General features: G+C 35.5%; 2 protein-coding genes across 5 annotated transcripts in view; both read left to right on the top strand.

Annotated features, from left to right (window-relative positions):
* LOC127879772 (uncharacterized) overlaps positions 1 to 19,741 on the top strand; it is a 114,331-nt gene that overhangs the window by 60,290 nt on the left and 34,300 nt on the right. For all 4 annotated transcript variants that reach the window (XM_052426825.1, XM_052426824.1, XM_052426823.1 and 1 more), the window contains exons 2-3: positions 2,068 to 2,265; positions 18,080 to 18,168. In XM_052426825.1, the coding sequence (XP_052282785.1) occupies positions 2,122 to 2,265; positions 18,080 to 18,168 (233 nt within the window). In that variant the 5' untranslated portion in view covers positions 2,068 to 2,121. The remainder of the gene's footprint in view (positions 1 to 2,067; positions 2,266 to 18,079; positions 18,169 to 19,741) is intronic.
* LOC127879778 (uncharacterized) lies at positions 13,766 to 17,652 on the top strand. Its single transcript, XM_052426832.1, has 4 exons — positions 13,766 to 14,655; positions 14,937 to 15,297; positions 15,538 to 15,715; positions 16,020 to 17,652. The coding sequence occupies exons 1-4, from the start codon at positions 13,828 to 13,830 to the stop codon at positions 16,573 to 16,575; spliced, it is 1,923 nt and encodes a 640-aa protein (XP_052282792.1). The 5' UTR covers positions 13,766 to 13,827; the 3' UTR covers positions 16,576 to 17,652.

The raw sequence follows: 19,741 nt of genomic DNA, 5'->3' as shown, positions 1-19,741 counted from the left end.
TTGACTGTTATTGACGCTTCACCGGTCTATTTCGTTTCCGTAGAGATAGCTAATGTCGTCCGTTTGTAAGCTCAAATTTGATTGGCTGACGGGTTCAATGGCTTATTCTAAAAATAAATGCTGCTCGAGCAGCATATTGCTGCTCGAGCAGGAATTTTGCTGCTCGAGCAGCATTTAAATGCTGCTCGACCAGTAAATTGCTGCTCGAGCAGCAATATCCTGCTCGAGCAGCATTTTAATGCTGCTCGAGCAGCATTTTTTTCTGCTCGAGCAGAAGTTAAAGTTTCGACCCCTTTGGTGCGCCATATAGGGCTGCACACACTGTGAGCAAACTAGTGGTTTCCTTGGCTTCTTACTTCATTACATAACTGAGTGAGTAGTACTCGGGAAATGTGGTAGGAAGGATTTTTTTGGTAGGAATATGCTATCAGGTAAAATGTTTTGCATTTGGATGAAGATTTACATGTATATTATAGATTTGTATTAGTCAATATTAGTTCTTGTTAATTGTATAATATTAATTGTATAGATAGTTTGAAGTTTATGATATGTTGTTTAACTTTTTGTCATTTTATTGTAAAAACATAACAAAAAAACAACAAAGCAACCTACATAGCAGTGATGTATAAGATCCATAAAAAAAGGTTTAGGTAGATCTAATTAAAAATTATTTTAGTGATTTTTAAACCACATTATAAGAAAACGGAACCATGAAATTATAAGAGAACTGTATTTAACAAGAAAACATTAATATAAAACTGTTGATAAAATATGTAAATCACAGTATAAAAAGAAGGCAATGTAATAAATTGGTTTTATGATTAATCATTAATTTTACCATTCAAGACTTTAAAGGGATCTTTTCACGCTTTGGTAAATTGACAAAATTGAAAAAAGTTGTTTCAGATTCGTAAGTTTTCGTTTTAGTTATGATATTTGTGAGGAAACAGTAATACTGAACATTAACCATGCTCTAATATAGCCATTATATGCATCTTTTGACGATTTTAAAACCTAAAAATTATAAAGCGTTGCAACGCGAAACGATTGAATAATTTGGAGAGTTCTGTTTTTGTCGTTAAATTTTGTGAAACTACGAAGATTGCTTATATAAGGTATAAAATACGTCACAAACGTGTACTCGGCGGAATAGCTCAGTAGGCTAAAGCGTTTTTACTTCAGGACTCTAGCAGGACTCCAGGGGTCACTGGTTCAAAACCTGCTCCGGGCAATGTTCTTTTCCTTTTTTTAATTTTTTTCTTGATTTTTTACTGGAGCTTTTACGATCCAATGTTTACATTTATCAATATAAAGCATTTAATGAATAAGTTAAAAAAAATGCCAAAATCTGTGAAAAGGCCCCTTTAATGTCCAAATAAGAATAGTATATTTTATGGACATGGTTTATTAAAGAAAGAAAACCTGAAATTAATTGTTGATAAATTGATATTGATAAATAAGATGATTTGGAAAGTCATAGCTTGTAATGGGGAAATAATTAATCAAAGAAACAGTTGTTTTTGGCTGCAATAAAATAATAGGACACTAATGTATATCTTGATCACTGTAAGTGCTATTTTAGTGGTGGAGAGATTTTTACCTTATTTTAGATTTTCTTAATTGATGAAAAATTCGCACCCCTGACATTTTGCGCTCAGCAGTGAATGCATTCACATGCTTTACTTTGTTTTCTGTGTGTTATGAAAAAAGATGTGACTACTTGTACATGTTTCTAAACAAGTTTTCAATGTTCAGTGTTTCTTTGTACCTGCATTTTGGGAATTGGGCCGGTGCCCATAAGGATTTGGAAAAATTGTGTCACTTTAGAATACAATTGGGAAAAGGGTGTTGTTATAAATTTAGATTAAAAATGTTCTGAATATTATATATTTACTTAGGTGCAACTTACAGAGCTTGTATGAAAATGAATTTTTTATAAAAAATATAAAAATGTTGAAACAATCCATTGGGATTTTAGGCAGTCAATTTTGGGGAAAATATTTACTTTTTTCATAAAAAAATTGACCCTAAATTGGACCAAAGAAAACCCACTGATGTCTGTTTCAGGGTGTCTATTCTCGGACAGCAGCAGTGTAAGACACGGCACACAACATAACCGCAATGGAGGCACCAGACACGTTCCATCCCATCAACATTCTGAAAACCACGCGAGGCTTCCCTCCACCAATAAGGCTAGGCTACACTAAAACTGACCTGTATGGTGATCTCACTCATCTTAACTCCATTGATGAACATGCCATACAGGTAAATGCCATGGCATTGGAAGTTTATTTTAACCTTGCTTTGGGAAAATGAAGCGTAATGAATGTGCGAAAAGTGTCGTCCCAGATTAGCCTGTCCAGTCTGCAATTGCTAATCAGGGACAACACTTTCCTTTTAACTGGATTTTAACTAAGGAGTGTCTTCTTTAAATGAATATTTCAATTAAGTGTGAAAGTGTCATCTGTGATAAGCCTGTGCATAAAGTACTGACTTATCTTGGATGACATTATGCGTATGCGTTAAGCCCGGTTTTCCCAGAGAGCGGCTTATTTCTTTTGATTAGCCTTGCTCAGAGATTTTCTGAACCTGCTATTATGTACAGTACAGCCAACGCGGCACAAACATAATCCGCGGCTATGCCACGGCCAGATTATTAGTACGCGGCGGCCGAATCGTGTGTTCACGCGGCGTATCGCCGTGGCTCTCAGCATCGATCCGCGCAACGACGCCAAGTCTGTATTAACCTCGCGTACTTTCGCAGAGTAAATCCGCCGCATACGTACGCGGCGGATAGAGTGAAAAGATACCTGTATGAAAATTCTATGCAAATTCTGCACTGAGTCTTTACAAAATCTGCCCAGAATCAAGACAGAATTCATTTATTCTGTACATAGCGGACACAGACCCAGAATATACCTTGAAATCTGTACAGATTTTCTATGCAGAATTACAATGAAGCAAACTTTAATCTGTAAAGATTATTACACCAGACAGAATTTTAACACTTACAATTTTACAAGAAAGATTTTTAGCACGTTGCATTTTAGCAAGGCAGAATTTTTGTACTGGGTAGAAAAATAAGGCAGAATGTTTGACTTAGAAAAAATTCTAATACAAAAATTTTAAAATGGGACTTGTATAATTTAAGAAACAGACTTCTGCTTTCAGTTTCAAATTGCTTATTGCAGGAAACATTTCTGTATTCAACGAAAACCAACAGTAATGTTCAATTGAATCAATTCATACAATAGTTAAAATGACCAAACATATACAGCATATTATAAGGAACAACAAAATACAGCAATATTTTTCATGTCATAAGGAACATAGAAAGTTAAAACTTAAACCAACAGGCTTCAAGAAAAATCTGCAATGGAGTGAAATAAGGTTTAATATTTTACAAAGTTTTTATTCTTTGCCTTTTGTTGGATAAATTGTCCCAAAATACTGAAAATTGCTAGAAGATGTTGCCTGCTGTATCTCAGCTGTGACATTTTAACTGATATCCAAAGATAGAGAGATCCAATTACCCAAGTATATTCAAACACCAGCATCAGGTGTGGTAAATTTACTCTTTCACCACATATACGTTGGGTAATTGGCTCTCTTTTAATGAAAATATCCATTGGAATGCCAGTGCTTTAACATTACAAAATTTGTGACATTGCAAGAAAAAAAACATTATAAAAAGAAACAATTAGGAAATAAGAGATAACAATATAAAAGTGTTGTAATATATATGGTTTAAAGATGTTTGGTTTAGTCTACTTTGAAAAGGACAATACACTTGTAAGTGTGCGACAAAATCACAGAGACTTGACATGTCAAGTTTTCAAGCGAAAATCAAAATGTTCAATGAAATGAGGCGCAGAAGACTATGAGGGAAGAATCATCATTAATACCAGAGGTATGTTGAAATTTGCTTTTTCTGTCATCAAAATATGTATTTAATCTGTTGTCAGTATTTTACTTTGTTTTAAATTTGCTTACAAATTGAAACTTAGAAAAATGCTTCAATTTAATGTTTGTTAAGCAATATTCACATATTTTAAAAAAGTTCAACTTCTGTCTTAAAATATAATTTTTAGTTTCAGATAAGGTGAATGAAGTGTTTGATTTATTTTTAAACAGCCATAATACAGAGGGAGACATTAGCACGGTCAAGAGGCCAGGGTCTGCTGGCGGGGAACGAGCACGTCATCATTTCTGCCTGCAAAGGTACATTTTGTCTTGTTTTTTTTTCTAGGTATTTAACACAATGAAATAGTGGTAGGAATTTTATTTAAGTTTATGACCTGGTTTTCAAAGAATATTTAAATTGAGATTATTAGATGCGGGTAGGGTGTATCTGGTCAATAACATATTAAGTTTGCCTAGACTCAATTGATGAGCTTGCATTGAGGCCAAGCTTGGGATAGCATATAGAGCCCAAATGTGTCACTAAAAATAAGAAAGCTTACTGCTCAATAACTTGAGCTTGGAGGTATTTGACTCAAATTTTGCGTGTAGCTTAATCCTTTTTACAGCCAGTCTCCCCCTAACTCTTAATTAAGTAGTGCAGTTGTCTGTTACTGACATAAGTATATGCACTTGGTCTTGGTAAAACAGCTATTCCAGGAAACTGTGAGTAGGTTTACTTACCACAATGATATGACAGGCATATTGTTGATATGCTGTTGACAACAGCCAAAAATTCAACAAAATCAACAATCATGCAGACTAAGAAAATTAAGTTGTTTGCGGTTTGTCGGATCAAGGTCAAAGTCAAACTTACGAAATACCGAAAAACTATTGAGAATTATAACTTTGGGTCTAATTATCCCCCGCCATAGGCGAAGGGATATTGTTTTGGCGTTGTCCGTCCATCCGTCCGTCTTTCCGTCCATCCGGCACTTTTGTGTCCGGAGCCATATCTTGGAAGTGCTTTGGCGGATTTCATTGAAACCTGGTATGAGTATATATATGGATAAGAGGATGATGCACTCCAAATGGCATTGTACACCATTTGTTAATAACGGAGTAATGGCCCTTTGTATCTTGAAAAAATGCATTTTTTGAGTGTCAAATATAACACTTTTGTGTCCAGAAGCATATTGGCGGGGGATATCAATCCAACAAATTTGCTTGTTAATACTAGAATCAGACAATGGTTTGAAATGCAATTGGATGTCTGTGCTATAAATGAAGTTTGTTGGGATGGCATTTGATGTATGATGACTTTAATACAGGTATGGCATTAATATTGTAAATAACAAGAATTTTGAAACAGAGTAGTAAGTAGTTTCACCATGTATCAGTTTTTAGGAATGATATAATTATGTAATATGTAAACATTTATTTTTTCCTGATAGGTTATGTCCAGATGAGGTGCAAAGACCACAACAAAACAGTGCCAGATGACACCTCCCTCAACAAGGCAGTGACACTACACTCCAAATAGAATACTCCAGGAAAAAAATGAAATAAACTTATTAAAAAAAACAACTTAAGCAACTGATGAACTAATTACTTTGTTGCACATTGGACTGGCATACATTTTTATAGTATCTCTTGTTTAAATTGAGACTGAACATAGGGGGTGTTAGATTGTGATTTTTACCCTGTCATAACATAATCAGATCAACAACAAAAAAATGACTGTCAGTTTATTTCATTATGTATATTTTATTGTTTATATTTTATAATTTCAATAAAAAATGTTTTTTATTGACAGTCTGTATATTTTGCTTTTTCTTCCTGTATACATTTTTTGTACAGAAAATTTTCTGTACAGCATTTAATAGTATACAGATTTTATTCTGTACTGAATTATATTATCACATTTTGGTTCTCCCCAGATTTAATTCTGCCCAGATTTTTTTCTGCCCCGAAAAAAGTCCGCTTAATTTAAATAATTCGTGAAATCTGTACAGAATTCGTTCTTTGTTTATATTGAAAAAATCTATAAATAGAATTCTGGTTCAACTCATTTCAAATGGACACCAAATATTTTCTGCCCAGATTCTTTACAGATTTTGTGTATTTTATTCAGTATATACTCTGGTTGCAGTCTGCCCAAACATTTTCGTACAGGTATCCACCTACATGTACATAAATGTATGTGTAGCCTATAATTAATTACGCGCAACTGTTAATGTTTCGTTCGATTATCATTATTAAATTTGTAATCCAAAACACACTTCCGAATTTTAATGCTAACGCGACCTTTGGTAAATTCTAGCGTCAAATAAAAAGTGCTAAAATATCCTTTGTTTCATAAAAAGCGCGCGAAAATTATGCAGACATGTAGAACTTCGTTTGGAAAGTTTGGGTGTATTTTACGTTGTATAAATACATGAACATCACGTCAGGCGTAAATCGCGTGTTCAGTGGAAAAAAAACGCCCCGATTAGACGTTATTTCATCATCTCTATAAATAGTAACAAATGCCAAAATGTATTTGATACTTAAGGAAATATCGAGAATGTTTGTGTATCGTAAATATTTACCAGCATTTGCTTTAAAACTGGAATATACGGGATTATTGGGTAATTAGTAGCGATAGTAAGTGTATAATATGAACAAAATAAAACGTGTTTAAATACGCATATTCAAACAATAGTTATAATAAGCTGATAATTAACAAAACAACAAATACGTCGTCACCGTTTTGATTATTGATGTGGCTTCAAACTGCTAATTTTCTCAGCTTAAATATAATAGCAAAATCAACATGCAATTAATTTATAAATCCACCATATGCTGGAGCCTTGACCACTTGTATGTGCGAAAACATAATTACGTGACCTTGTTTATGTGTGATATACATACACTCCGGGCGGGAAACAAACTTAATTGGCCAGACACATTAACTATGCTAACATGTATATGCTAATACAATCTGCGCACAATAAATTTATTATGATTTTAATTATTATTATAATTGTTCTTTCAAAATTTGTTAACTACATGTAACTTATAATTTAAAAAGATTTTTTATTTCATGATGCGCATCGACTCGGCATCATGTCGCGGATCGCGGCATGCCTCGGTGGACAGATGCGAAGTTTTGCGGCGAAATGCGACTTGCCGCGGCATACTGACGCAGCTTCAACGACTGACGCGGCATCGACTCGTTTCGCCTTGCCGCCGCGGATCGCGAAATACGTTTGTCCCGCTTTGGCTGTACTGTAGTTGGTGACCCCTTCTTTAATCATGTTAATGTGCAAATATAGTAGCAAATTTTAATCGCATTTTATAGAGTTGTTCAGTGTTAAAAGAAAATCCATAATCACTTTTCTTTCCCGCATGTGCTATTTGGTTTGGTTTAAAATAGTTTACTATATTTTTGAGATCTATTATGGCATTTTTTTGTTGAATTGAATCAATTCTTCAATTACACTTTTACGATATTATAATTATATGATATGTCTTAGCAGGTAAATAAAGTGTCAAACTTCTTTAATATATCATCAGCTGTACCCTCTAATGATTCTGATAGGGTGAACAGAGAATTGGTTGAATGTTCAACTATTGTATCTAATATAGAAATGGTAAGCAGATACAATGGTTTCACATGCATCCCTTGACATATTCTTGTACATATCTTTCCTCCACATGTGATCTTAGTCAGATGTTTATTACATTGTAGATAACAAATCTTGCAATCATCTAAACTGTAATTTTCCCCACTGATTCCCTTTAACTTGTGCAACAAATCTTGAAGAAATCGAAAAAAAGCCATGAAGAATTCAACACCTGTTAAATGAATATTTATGGCATTTGAGATAAAATTTTACTGAACTTTTAAGAGTACACAATTAAGTCACGGTTAAAAAGGCAACCCTTAAGACCTTGCTCAGGACAATTTGAACCCACCAACTGGGTGAAGGTTATTAATGCATTAGTGGAGCTTTAAGCAAAGTTTTGAAGTTGATGTACCAAAACCTGGTGGACTTATTCGGCGTAAGCTGTATTAAGCCAGCTTTTCACCTCTCCTGACCTTTGTAAGTGTCCAATAAAATTCAAATAAAATTTCCCGCGGCTAGGTACGAATGAATACACTTCATTTATTCCATTGGCTGATTTGAGTATTCCACCAGAACATTGGAAACATATCCGCGTCTTTGTAACACTGTTTTACTGCATGAAACAATTTTATTTCTAATGAAAAGGCTTAATAGTAGAACAGTTTTACACTCAATTCTCGACATTAATACAGTTTGCGCGTGCACCTTTTATTTTCAGAGAATTACCAGCGCAACGCATTTATATTTAAAGGCTATGTTCTCATATTTAGTACTTACTTCCATATTCTTGTCAACATGTTAACTTGTAAAAGTATAAAGAGCAGTGGAAGCAAGGCCTCACTTTAATACATTGCATTTCAACCCGGGTCAATTCGCGGCCAGTGTATGAATATCAGAGTTTATATACAGGTCATCACCGGAGTTCGCGGCCAGTAAAATAATAGTTATATAATAAATACGCTATCCGTGAACTAGGTGACCTGGAATTTTCTTTAGACCAGAAATATGTAGATTCTTAATGTGTTTTCAACAATACAATGATAAATATTATTTTTAATTAATTTAACAATAATTATTCCACCATATTGACCAATGTATTAAGCATGAGCGCGATGATTATCGATACTGTTAATAATCGAATCAAATAGCAATGCCCGACAAACCACTGAAACAGATTTGTTTGAAGAACGCGCCTATAAATACGGATATTTCTCGTGTGGCCGGTTGACTCGTATGTTTAAATTTCACTTCCATTCTTCTTTTGGTTTTCTGTTTTGTATCTATAGGTTTATGACCAGCAATATGTAATAATGTAAAATAAGCCGTGAAAACTCGGCGTAACATCCCGTACTGCGTGTGATGCAGCTAAGAACTGCACAGAAAAAAGACATTCGCTGTCCTTGATCTCATTCATTGAACTATCAACGCCGAATATCTTTTTATGTCCCCCACTATAGTAGTGGGGGACATATTGTTTTTGCCATGTCTGTTGGTCTGTTGGTCTGTTGGTTGGTTGGTCTGTTGGTTGGTTTACGCCAACTTTAACATTTGCAATAACTTTTGCAATATTGAAGATAGGAACTTGATATTTGGCATGCATATGTATCTCATGGAGCTGCACATTTTGAGTGGTGAAAGGTCAAGGTCAAGGTCATCCTTCAAGGTCAAAGGTCAAATATATGGGTCAAAATCGCTCATTTAATGTACACTTTTGCAGTATTTCAATATTCAAGATAGCAACTTGGTATTCGGCATGCATGTGTATCTCATGGAGCTGCACAATTTGAGTGGTGAAAGGTCAAGGTCAAGGTCATCCTTCAAGGTCAGATGTCAAATATATGTTGCCAAAATCGCTCATTTTATGAGTACTTTTGCAATATTGAAGATAGCAACTTGATATCTGGCATGCATGTGTATCTCATGGAGCTGCACATTTTGAGTGGTGAAAGGTCAAGGTCAAGGTCATCCTTCAAGGTCAGAGGTCAAATATATGTGGCCCAAATCGCTTATTTTATGAATACTTTTGCAATATTGAAGATAGCAACTTGATATTCGGCATGCATGTTTATCTCATGGAGCTGCACATTTTGAGTGGTGAAAGGTCAAGGTCAAGGTCATCCTTCAAGGTCAAATATATGGGTCAAAAGTGCTCATGTAATGTCACTTCTGCAATATTGAAGCTAGCAATTTTATATTTAAAATGCATGTGTATCTCATGGAGCTGCACATTTTGAGTGGTAAAGGTTCAAGGTCAAGGTCATCCTACAAGGTCAAACGTCATATAGGGGGACATTGTGTTTCACAAACACATCTTGTTTAAAGATATTTCTTGTGTTGACCTTTACTCAACAAGCTGTACATGTTCATTCATAACTTTTATCCCTGCATTACTTGTTCACTGATGCCTTGAAACAAGCAATCATGAAGTAACCACCTATTAAGTAAATGTTATTTATTGAAATTTTTTTTGTGCTTATACTTTAATAGTGTGATACTTGAATCTGTTGGAAGATTTCTGCAACATATCATAACATACGAGTCTTTTTGATTGTGTAAAGTATTACTACTTGTAAATCTGTGATTATAATTTATTTGTTATAAATCATATAATACATTGTATTTAATGCATTAGATTGTAGTTTATATTTTACATTGTAAATAATACTTTACATTGTAGTTTTCCCTTCAGGCGATTTATTTCATGATTATTGTATGCAATCATATGCTACATGTAACTATCATTAGCATAATTTACACGCCTTGGTATCAGGACCATAGTTAGTAATATTGTTGCATATATCATTTGCTTTTCAGCGATTAAAACTGTTGAGTGACTTATGTTTGTGTCGTAAGTTACATGTCAATTGTTGACACAACACTAGATCCCTTTAGGCCTTGATAAAATCTGTTTGTTCACAGTAATTTATGTGTATTTATCAGCTTGAAACTCATGATTGTGGTTAAAATTTAGATAGATAAAATCGGCAGCAACAATTTGGAATAAATGAAAATGACTTACTAACATGCTATTACAAAACCCTTGTCATTTTACAATGCCTGTACTAGTTCATACAAATTATCTGTGTCATTCTTTCTGAAATATTGTCTTCTTGCCAAGAATCTTGAGCCCTTTTTCAAGCAATGCTTGGTAAACAGAGCTTGATTCATGTGCTTAACCCTTTCAGTGCGGGAACCGAATTTTAAAGGCCTTTGCAAACAGTTTGGATCCAGATGAGACGCCACAGAACGTGGCGTCTCATCAGGATCCAAACTGTTTGCTATTCTTTGATAAAAATCGAAGAAAATGCTAATTTTAGAAATTCAGCAGACGACAAATTTCCCAGCATGCAAAGGGTTAAAGTGATGTCCTAGATTAGCCTGTGTTATCAAAACTGTTTTTCAATATTTCCAATTATTTGAAAGCCTACACTGTGCTTCACGACAATTCCTATTTTGAAAAAATAACCAACATACTGCCCATAGGACATCATTGAATAAACAAAGAACTGTGGCCATTAATTAATTATTTCTGTGAGAGAACCTTCCTTCCATTCACAAATACAAGTTTGAAACAAACAAATCAATTCCCGAACCACCATCATTGACAGAGCTGTACCTCCACTAACAAAAACAGGGATGAAATAAGTCCCTGTGTTTTCTATAACTAGGAACTGATGATAAATGAGCATGGACCAATTAAAAACAACTGGAGGCATTTGTTTGCAGCCAGTTAGCCAGTTTGTTTATGGTTTATTAAGTGCTGTTAATTAAGATATTGCGTGTGCTGTCAGATACAAATGTTCAGATGGGATGCATCCTTTGATTGCATTTATGAATACAAAATTGAAGAGCAAGTTAATCAAATGCTCAAAATGCAGTTGTAAAAGGTGTTTGGCTGTAGAATGAAGACTTGTTAGCCAAGTCAGATAGTCAGTGCCATTGAATTGTTGTATGTAATTAACCCATTTATGCCTAGCGTCCTGAAAAAAGGACATTGCAAACAGCGTAGACCCAGATGAGATGCCGCATAATGCGGCGTCTCATCTGGGTCTGCACTGTTTGCTTAAATGAATTTCTTTATGAAATATTCTAAATATAGAAATAAATATACTTGACACCCCTAATTTTGGAAATAAATTGATCCAATTTAGAAGGATGGGAGAGTCCACTGGGCATAAATGGGTTAAAAGATTGACTATGGCAGCTATCAAACAATATGTATTCATTAATAAATAAAAGAGTGGACTAACCAATAAGAGCAGAGCCTTATTATTAAGTTTAATTTTAGCATTATGTGAAGTTGATTATGTTTTAACCATGGTAAAAACCAAAGCGGTTGAAAATAAACAAAAGTCAATAGAGAGTTTTTTAAAGTATATGATAGAAAGGTGAAACTATTGATAGACCTATTGTTATATATCAGTTTTTACCAAACCTCTTGCAACCAGTTCTGCTTTCCAGTTTTATGAAACTATATGTTATACTTGGACATTCAGTTTATAAGAAAATTGTGTATATAAATTTGCGAACATTAAATATGTCTGGTCACATAACCTTATGTGTGGGACATTCATCATTCAGTCATTGGCTCTTGGTTGTTCATAAATTGTGATGTTAACATGTACCACTGTAATGGACATGACAGCATTGATACATTAAGCAATATCAGACACAAGTTAAGGACAAACCACTCTCAGAAATGATGTTTACATGGAAGTATTGTGACAACATTCATGTTTACATGGAAGTGTTCTGACAACATACAGGTGCCACATTGACATTGGCCTGATTTTATTTATTAGGCTTAGTTGCCCGGCTGGATTGATTGCTGTTCAGAAGCTTGTAAAGTCCAACAAATGTCAATGCTGGTAATTTTTTGGCCAAATGTGCATGAGATATTATGAACCGTGTTATGCTATGATGAGTCTTAAGCCATTTGTGGCCAGAGTAGCTCCAGACCAGCTTGCACATTGGAGCAGTCTGGTCAGGAGCTACACTGTCTGCTAACAAGATCTTAAAATTTTGGATGACGTTATACCAGACTGGGTAGCTCCTGACCAGACTGCATGTTTGTGTTAACCCTTTACCACTTAGATACGTATTAAGAAGCATTAGTAGTCCCCAGGGGTGTGATTTTTCCGCGGATCCGTGGATTTCCGCGGATCGGCTTGTCCAGGGGGTCATTTCTGTGATTCGCGTAAATTCGTAAAAAAAATATTGGGGGGGGGGGGGGGGGTACACCCCATTCCGCTGGCCATTAAACGGCCCGAAAAATCCGCGGCCCGCGAAACATCTCCGCATATTACACTTAGCATCTGCCTAAGCATTTTTGAAATGAGCGATGTCATTGGCTGTCGCTTCCCAATCTTCCAATTAAAATCGGTCTTTAAAATGTGTTTGGAATTTTTTTGCCGAGCCGTGTATTGCAAATGGCGCATTTGTGAAGCGAAAAACGGAAAATGCAAATCATCAAAAGAACAAACGACTCTCACAAAATCTTGGAGATTGACAAATTAGTGAAAAACAAATTTAAATGGGAATGGTTAGAAACAACAGTGGATGTAAATAAGAAAGCAATACCACTCTCTGAATGGATAAGGAAGATCGACTGTCCTGGTAAGGCAAAGTGCATTCCATGTGAAAAAATCGTGAACTACGGATCCCGTGGTAAAGTGTCCTTAGTTGAACACTGTAACAGTGTTGACCATATTTCTAAGGTTAAGACATTGAGCTCAAACGAAAGATTGCCATCATCGTTCACAGGGGTCGGGAATAAAAACGACGCACATTACGGTATTCATCCCATGTTTGTTAGCAAAATCCAGACCACTGCTTCGTCAGAATCAACCACGAAACCAGTAACATCTTTTGAGGACAGAACAGCTCAAGCTCAGGTAATCATTTGTCTAAAATATGAAACTTGGTAATTATTTTTGTTAAAGAAATCCGTGCTTATAAATTTGGATTTTGCACTTTTAAGTTTATACTATAACAAAAAAAAAAATTAACATGAACATTGCACTTCTTAACATGAAATTCATGCAGATGATTAATTCCTAATTTATAATTTGTATGCCATAAAACATTTCGAATATTTTCATGAAATGATGTACACATGCAAGCCCCTCTGTTCATTCACTTGATATTTGCTATATATAAATTTAAATTTGCACTTGGAATATCATGCACTTATCTATTGCAGGCTTTGATTCTGGGAGTAGTTGCTGAGCACTCTTTGCCCATGACAATGGTTCCAGTCCTTATTGACTTGGCACAGAAGTTGTCAAAAGACAAGAAGGTGTTAAATGGGTTATCCATGGATCGCACTTCAGCCTCCTATAAGATGACATATGGGCTGAAAAGAACCTTTCACACTCAGACATTGCAGAGTATTCGTGAGCAAGAATTCTCATTGAACATTGACGAGGCAACAAGCAACAACAACAAGAAAGTTCTCTCAGTACTTGTAAGTTACTTTTCTAAGACTGAAGGTCGGGTTGTTGTTGAGCACCTGGCTGCATTAGAACTTGAAAATTGCAAAACCAGCACAATCTTTGAAGCGCTGTGCGATCTTTTTGAACTTAATCAAATACCATGGACTAACTTGGTGTCAATCCTCATGGACTCATGTGCAGTAATGCGAGGAAGCAAAAATGGACTCGAGCGTCGCATAAGGGAGGAAAAGGCTCCAAACCTTCTGGATATTGATGGGGATGTTTGTCACCATATTCACAATGGGACTAAAAAATTCTGCGCACCATTTGATTCCTGGGTTGAGGATTTGTTCTCAGCATTATGCACAGACCACAAGTACTGTGTAGACCTACGTGACAGCCTAGCAGAAGTCTGCAACCTTCTTGGCATAAAATTTACAGCTCCAGAACGTTTCTTAAGTCATCGTTGGCTTTCAGCCTATGATTTGGCTGTGAGCACATTGCGGATGTGGAGTGCCTATCAGGTATTTTACTATGCCTTTATCGACAAGGCGTTCAAAGCAGACTACTGGCCAGTAGTGAAGGCCATCCTTGTTGCCTGCAAAGTTAGCCAACCAGCAAAAGAGCAGATAAAAGCCATTATTGCAGAAGTTGGTGCTAAAAAAATGACCGCTGATGGGCAGAAGAGGAAAAAGGAGATTGTTGAAAAGGTAAGATATTCATTGTCGAAAAACATAACACATATATGCTGTTTCTCACAAAAATTACTCATCAAATTGGTTAGTGGTAAATGGTAATAAACAGTCTCCCTTTAAGTTCTGGAGTATGTTAACATTGTTCTATTATAAATAATTGACATTTTTTATTGAATAATTATGAGAACAGACTGAAACACTTAATTTGTGATGATTTGTTCTGTTAACTTTAAGTTTAGCTAAGATAACTTAAATATTAGATTTCCCATAACACTTTAAGTTTGTATGTTTTTCAGGTGATGTTCCAGGAGAGGAAGACCCTTCTGATCCTGTACTTCTATGCATCTGTACTGCCCCTCATGAAGCGATATGTTGTGCTGTTCCAATCCAAGGAGCCACTGGTTCATCGCCTGAATGACGAACAAGTTGATGTGTTCAGAGAGTTCTTGTCATGTTTTGTAAAACAAGAACACATTGTTAACAAGAACGGAAAACAGTTGAAAAACATGGACTTGTCTGAAGACACTGGACTGTACTTGAGTGCAGATGACATGTTTGTTGGATCAAAGGCGAAGCAAATCATGAAGGGAGAAACCAAAAAGGACAGCGTGTCAGAAAACTTCAAGAAGTTGGCAATTACTTCATACATGGCTACTGGTAAGTTTAGCATTATTAATATTGTTTTCTGTTAACTTGTCAATGCTGACATTGCCAACTTTACCATTGGCTACAAATTTAAAAACATTTTGCTTTGAAATGTCTTGTTGTCTTTTGATGGTATTTGTGACACTTCATAATTCAAATATTAAAAATCTGTCCTTTAAAGGTAGCTTCTAGTCTGAAAGATCTGTGTTTAATTTTTAGTTAACATTATATTGAAATCTGCTGATCTTGCAGGAGTGTACTTACAACAGAAGCTTCCATTAGACAACCCTGTTCTGAGAAGACTGTCTGCACTAGATCCGTTGGCACATGGACACAGTGCAACCCTGAAGGCACTGAAACAACTGCCCTCCTTACTCCCCAACAGGCTGAACCAAGAGGAGACTGATAGTTATGAGGATGAAGTGCACAGGTATTTGAAACAGAACAATCACATAAACTGTTTCAGATTAAAAAATATATTGTTGCTACATTATTGGAGCAAACTTACAGGTGTTAAATACTACGTTTTAAATTTTACAATTTAAAAGAGACAGTGTCTGTAGACTGAGACTATAGAGATACACAAGCAGAACAAACAAATGGTGTGCTTACCTCAAGAAAAACTGAACATTAAGTTCATTACCACACTTTAATACATGTTTTCACTTACTTAATTTGTGTTGATATTTTAACCCCAACCTAGAGTAGTTATTTGAGACCAGTGTTAAATATAGATTTCAGGTTGACCAGCATCTGCCAGATCCAGAACAAAGACTGGATGAGTGGTGGGGAAATGTGTTTGTGGCAGGAAAGTACCCAGCTCTCAGCAAGGTTGCACTGCTTGCATGTACTGTGTTCCATGGGCCAATGGTGGAGTCCTCTTTCAATACAATGGGGGACATCATAGGTGTTAAGTCAGCAAGTGTAACTGTGGAAACATATGCCTCAATTCAAACAGTTAAGTACTTTCTGAAGGCAAGAAACACTACAGCTCTGTCATATTTTGACAGAGTAGATGTCCTATACAGCCCAGTCAATCATATTTTGGCTGTAAACATGAAGACAGCAAGTGCATCATACAGGGGTTCACTGAAAGCCAAGAGAGAAGAAACTGATGAAAACAATCGTTTGCTGGACAGAAAGACTCCCAAGCCTCTCAGTAAAGTCCAGACACTGCTGAATATGAGATCACAGGCTCAGCAAGAATGGCAATCCCATGAAGATCAACAGAGAAAGCAGGCTCAGAAAAGACTTCTTAAAGATCTGGCTTTTAAAAAAAGGATCCAGTGAATAAGTAAAGTTTGTGGATGTTATATAAGTGTCTGAACAACATTAAGTTGTATAAAAGAGAGGCTAAAAAAGACTGCTTAAAGATCTTGCTATAAAAAATACAGTGAATAAGTCAAGTTTGTGGATATTAAAAAAGTGTATGAACAACATTTATTTGTATTTCAGCACATGTTTAAATTTAAATTTTTAGCTAATTATATTCTACAAAAAATTGTGTAAGGTATTTTGTAACAGATTTTTGACAGAGAACTCATGTTTTAGGTTGATGCCAAGCCCATTTAGAGCCAGGAGTTTTGATGGTGTATGTCTTTGATTAAACATGTATTTGTGCAAACAAACAAAGGTTAAGCATTCTATTCATTTTAGTAATGTCAGTTTAAAAAATGTTTTACATGTTATTAAACATGTTCTAGTCTTATTTAGGTCAGCAATTGTTTAATTTATATATCTGTTGTTGTTTTTTAATTTATTTGTGCAATTTAACAAAGATTGAACATTCTAGTCATTTTTGTAATGTCATTAAAAAAAATATTTTCAGATGTTATTAACATGTTCTAGTCTTTTAGTCAGCAATAGTTTAATTTATATATCTGTTTGTTTAATGTATTTGTGCAATAAAACACTGGTTGAACATTTTAGTCATGTATGTAATGTCAGTTTAAAAAATATTTCAGATGTTATTAAAAATGTTTTAGTCTTTTTCTGTTAGCAATTGTTTAATTAATGTAAAATTAATGTGCTATCAATATATCGTTAAATGTCAATGGATTGGTATGATAAGCAGCATGTTGTGTACCTTTGTCCATGAATGCCTATTGTGAAGCACATGTTGTGTTTGATCTCAAATAATACTGTTTTCATTGTACTTTGCATCCTCAGTATGTTAAATGTGAAGTTTAAAATGTTTTCATAAATAAATCTTGTTATAAAGTTAAAGGTGGTCATTTACTTGTTTGTTATAAGGTTTATCATTGTGTTATTCATGAATTGAAAAAAAAAAGAAAAAAAAGAAGTACCTTTTCAAGCCAAAAAAGGGCTAATTTCAGAAAAAAAAAAGTCTTAATTTTGCTCAGGAAATAGCCCCAAAACGCACCACAGACGATCTAGAAACCAAAAATTTTCCGGGGGGGGGCATGCCCCCGTACCCCCCTAGATCTGGTTTCACTCTCACACTAGTAACAATAAGTCGACAGAATTTTCCTCCCCTCGGACTTCACCTCAATCACACCCCTGGTCCCTTAGAAAGTTAAATTTGTCTAAAGACCTTTCTTACTAGATTCAAGTTTTAAAAGCTTCATTTCCAACCCTTAGATAATGATGAGCAGCAAACAGCATAAAACCTGAATAGACTGCAAGTTACTCACAGGCTGTTCTGGTTTTATGCTGTTTGCACATAGCCATTTTCACTTTGCTTCTTATGAGGGGAAGGGTTAATGTAAGCTTATTTAAAAGTTTAGTTTACTTTATTATATCCATTCTGATCTCTGCTTTATGCTTTGTGCAGGTGGCGGCCCATAATCACACATGCTTCAAGGACCTCTTGTGGCACCTTGTGTACAGCAGAAACTTCTTCTCAGACCTCGACAAGGCCAGGTCAGTACAATGTGGGGAAAAATATATGTGTTCTTTCCTGGAAAAACTGAGAACTGTGAAGAGTTAAAATTTACGAGCTGTGTCCTTGAGAGCACAGTGTGTGCAGAGAAATTTTGTTAGAAATTCTGAGTAAGGAAACGAAGCATGGTAAGACAAAAAAGGCCATGCTCTGTGAAAAGGAGGTTTAATGCATGTTTGTAAAGTGTCGTCCCAGATAAGCCTGTGCAGTCTGCACATGCTAATCAGGGACGACACTTTGCGCCTAAACTTAATTTTTGCTTAGAAGAGACTTTCTTGAAACAAAATATATCATAAAAGCCGAAAGCCTCAAGTTTCGTCCCTGATTAGCCTGTGCAGACTGCACATGCTAATCTGGGATGACACTTTACGAACATGCATTAAGCCCCCTTTTCACAGAGCACAGCTCATATGTATAAGGTAGGTGGGTGTGGAATGCCGAGATGAATGCACATGCATTAAGTGCTGTTTATCTGATAAGTCTGTCTGGTTGAGGGTTGAACATTCTGTGTCTGGTTGAGGGTTGAACATTCTGTGTCTGGTTGAGGGTTGAACATTCTGTGTTTCTGCCATTTTCTTTTCCAAGGGGGTCTGATTGATCTGGATGATCCCATTAAGGCTATGTAGCAGGGTTCGGTATAAGAAGAACTTATACTGCCTTGCTATAACAGCAAGCTTTAGTAGCGACGCGGTAGAGTGTCTGCCTGATTTGGAACCGGGAGGTACCGGGTTCGACCCCTATGGTGGTTGGGGATTTTTCTGGCTGGGTTACAACTACACTTGTTGACACTGTGCACACATGCATAAGGGTTATGGTTATGCCTCATGACTGGTCAAAAAATAGGATAATAACTGTACATCCCAAATTATCTTACCTTTTAAACCTAGAATGTGCTGTATGTTTTTAGACATAAGTTATGCCCTAAACAGAATATCTTCCATTTAACTCACCGCATGCTTCATAACAATTTTCAATGCATGCATTACAATGAAGAGTAATATATCGTGGTAAATGTGAATAACTTATTATCTGGAATTAGAGGTATACATAATAATGGTTTGCAACTTATTCAAGATAAGTGCCACCAGTTTAAAAGAAGCTCTATTCTATAGAAGCACGTGGTTTTATTGGTCATTAAAAGAAGGAAATCTAAATTGAACCCTACAATTTAATATTATATTTATTATATACTTGTCTAAAATAATCACAAAGTACATTCTTTATCAATAGTTGAAAGACATGTTGGCAGATTCTGTGTTTTGCTACCTCGCTATTTTTCCGATTTAGCATTACCCTACATGTACTTGCTGCACAGTATTTATATCACATCATCAAATAAAACAAATATTTTACTCCCCTATTCAATCACATTTAAAGGATAAGCCTGTTTTAGTTGCTATAAAATATTGTAAGGTACCATACTGATATGAAATCATTTCTTTTGTGAGTGTGCATGGTATGGACACATCTATTATATAACTGTATGTCCCAGCAACAAAGTCTTGGCATGTACACATTTATTTTCATCAACAGGCAAAGCCTTGCTCTCAACAT

This window comes from Dreissena polymorpha, chromosome 4 (genome assembly GCF_020536995.1).
Source record: "Dreissena polymorpha isolate Duluth1 chromosome 4, UMN_Dpol_1.0, whole genome shotgun sequence".
Lineage (NCBI taxonomy): Eukaryota > Metazoa > Mollusca > Bivalvia > Myida > Dreissenidae > Dreissena > Dreissena polymorpha.
Note: the sequence above shows the minus strand (reverse complement) of the source record. Positions and strands in the feature narration are given on the sequence as shown.

Coding starts and splice junctions, on each gene's coding strand:
- LOC127879778 (XM_052426832.1), top strand. CDS start 13,828: ATGGATCGCACTTCAGCCTCCTATAAGATGACATATGGGCTGAAAAGA. Junction 14,656..14,936: donor AAAAGGAGATTGTTGAAAAG/GTAAGATATTCA, acceptor TATGTTTTTCAG/GTGATGTTCCAGGAGAGGAA. Junction 15,716..16,019: donor TATGAGGATGAAGTGCACAG/GTATTTGAAACA, acceptor TGTTAAATATAG/ATTTCAGGTTGACCAGCATC.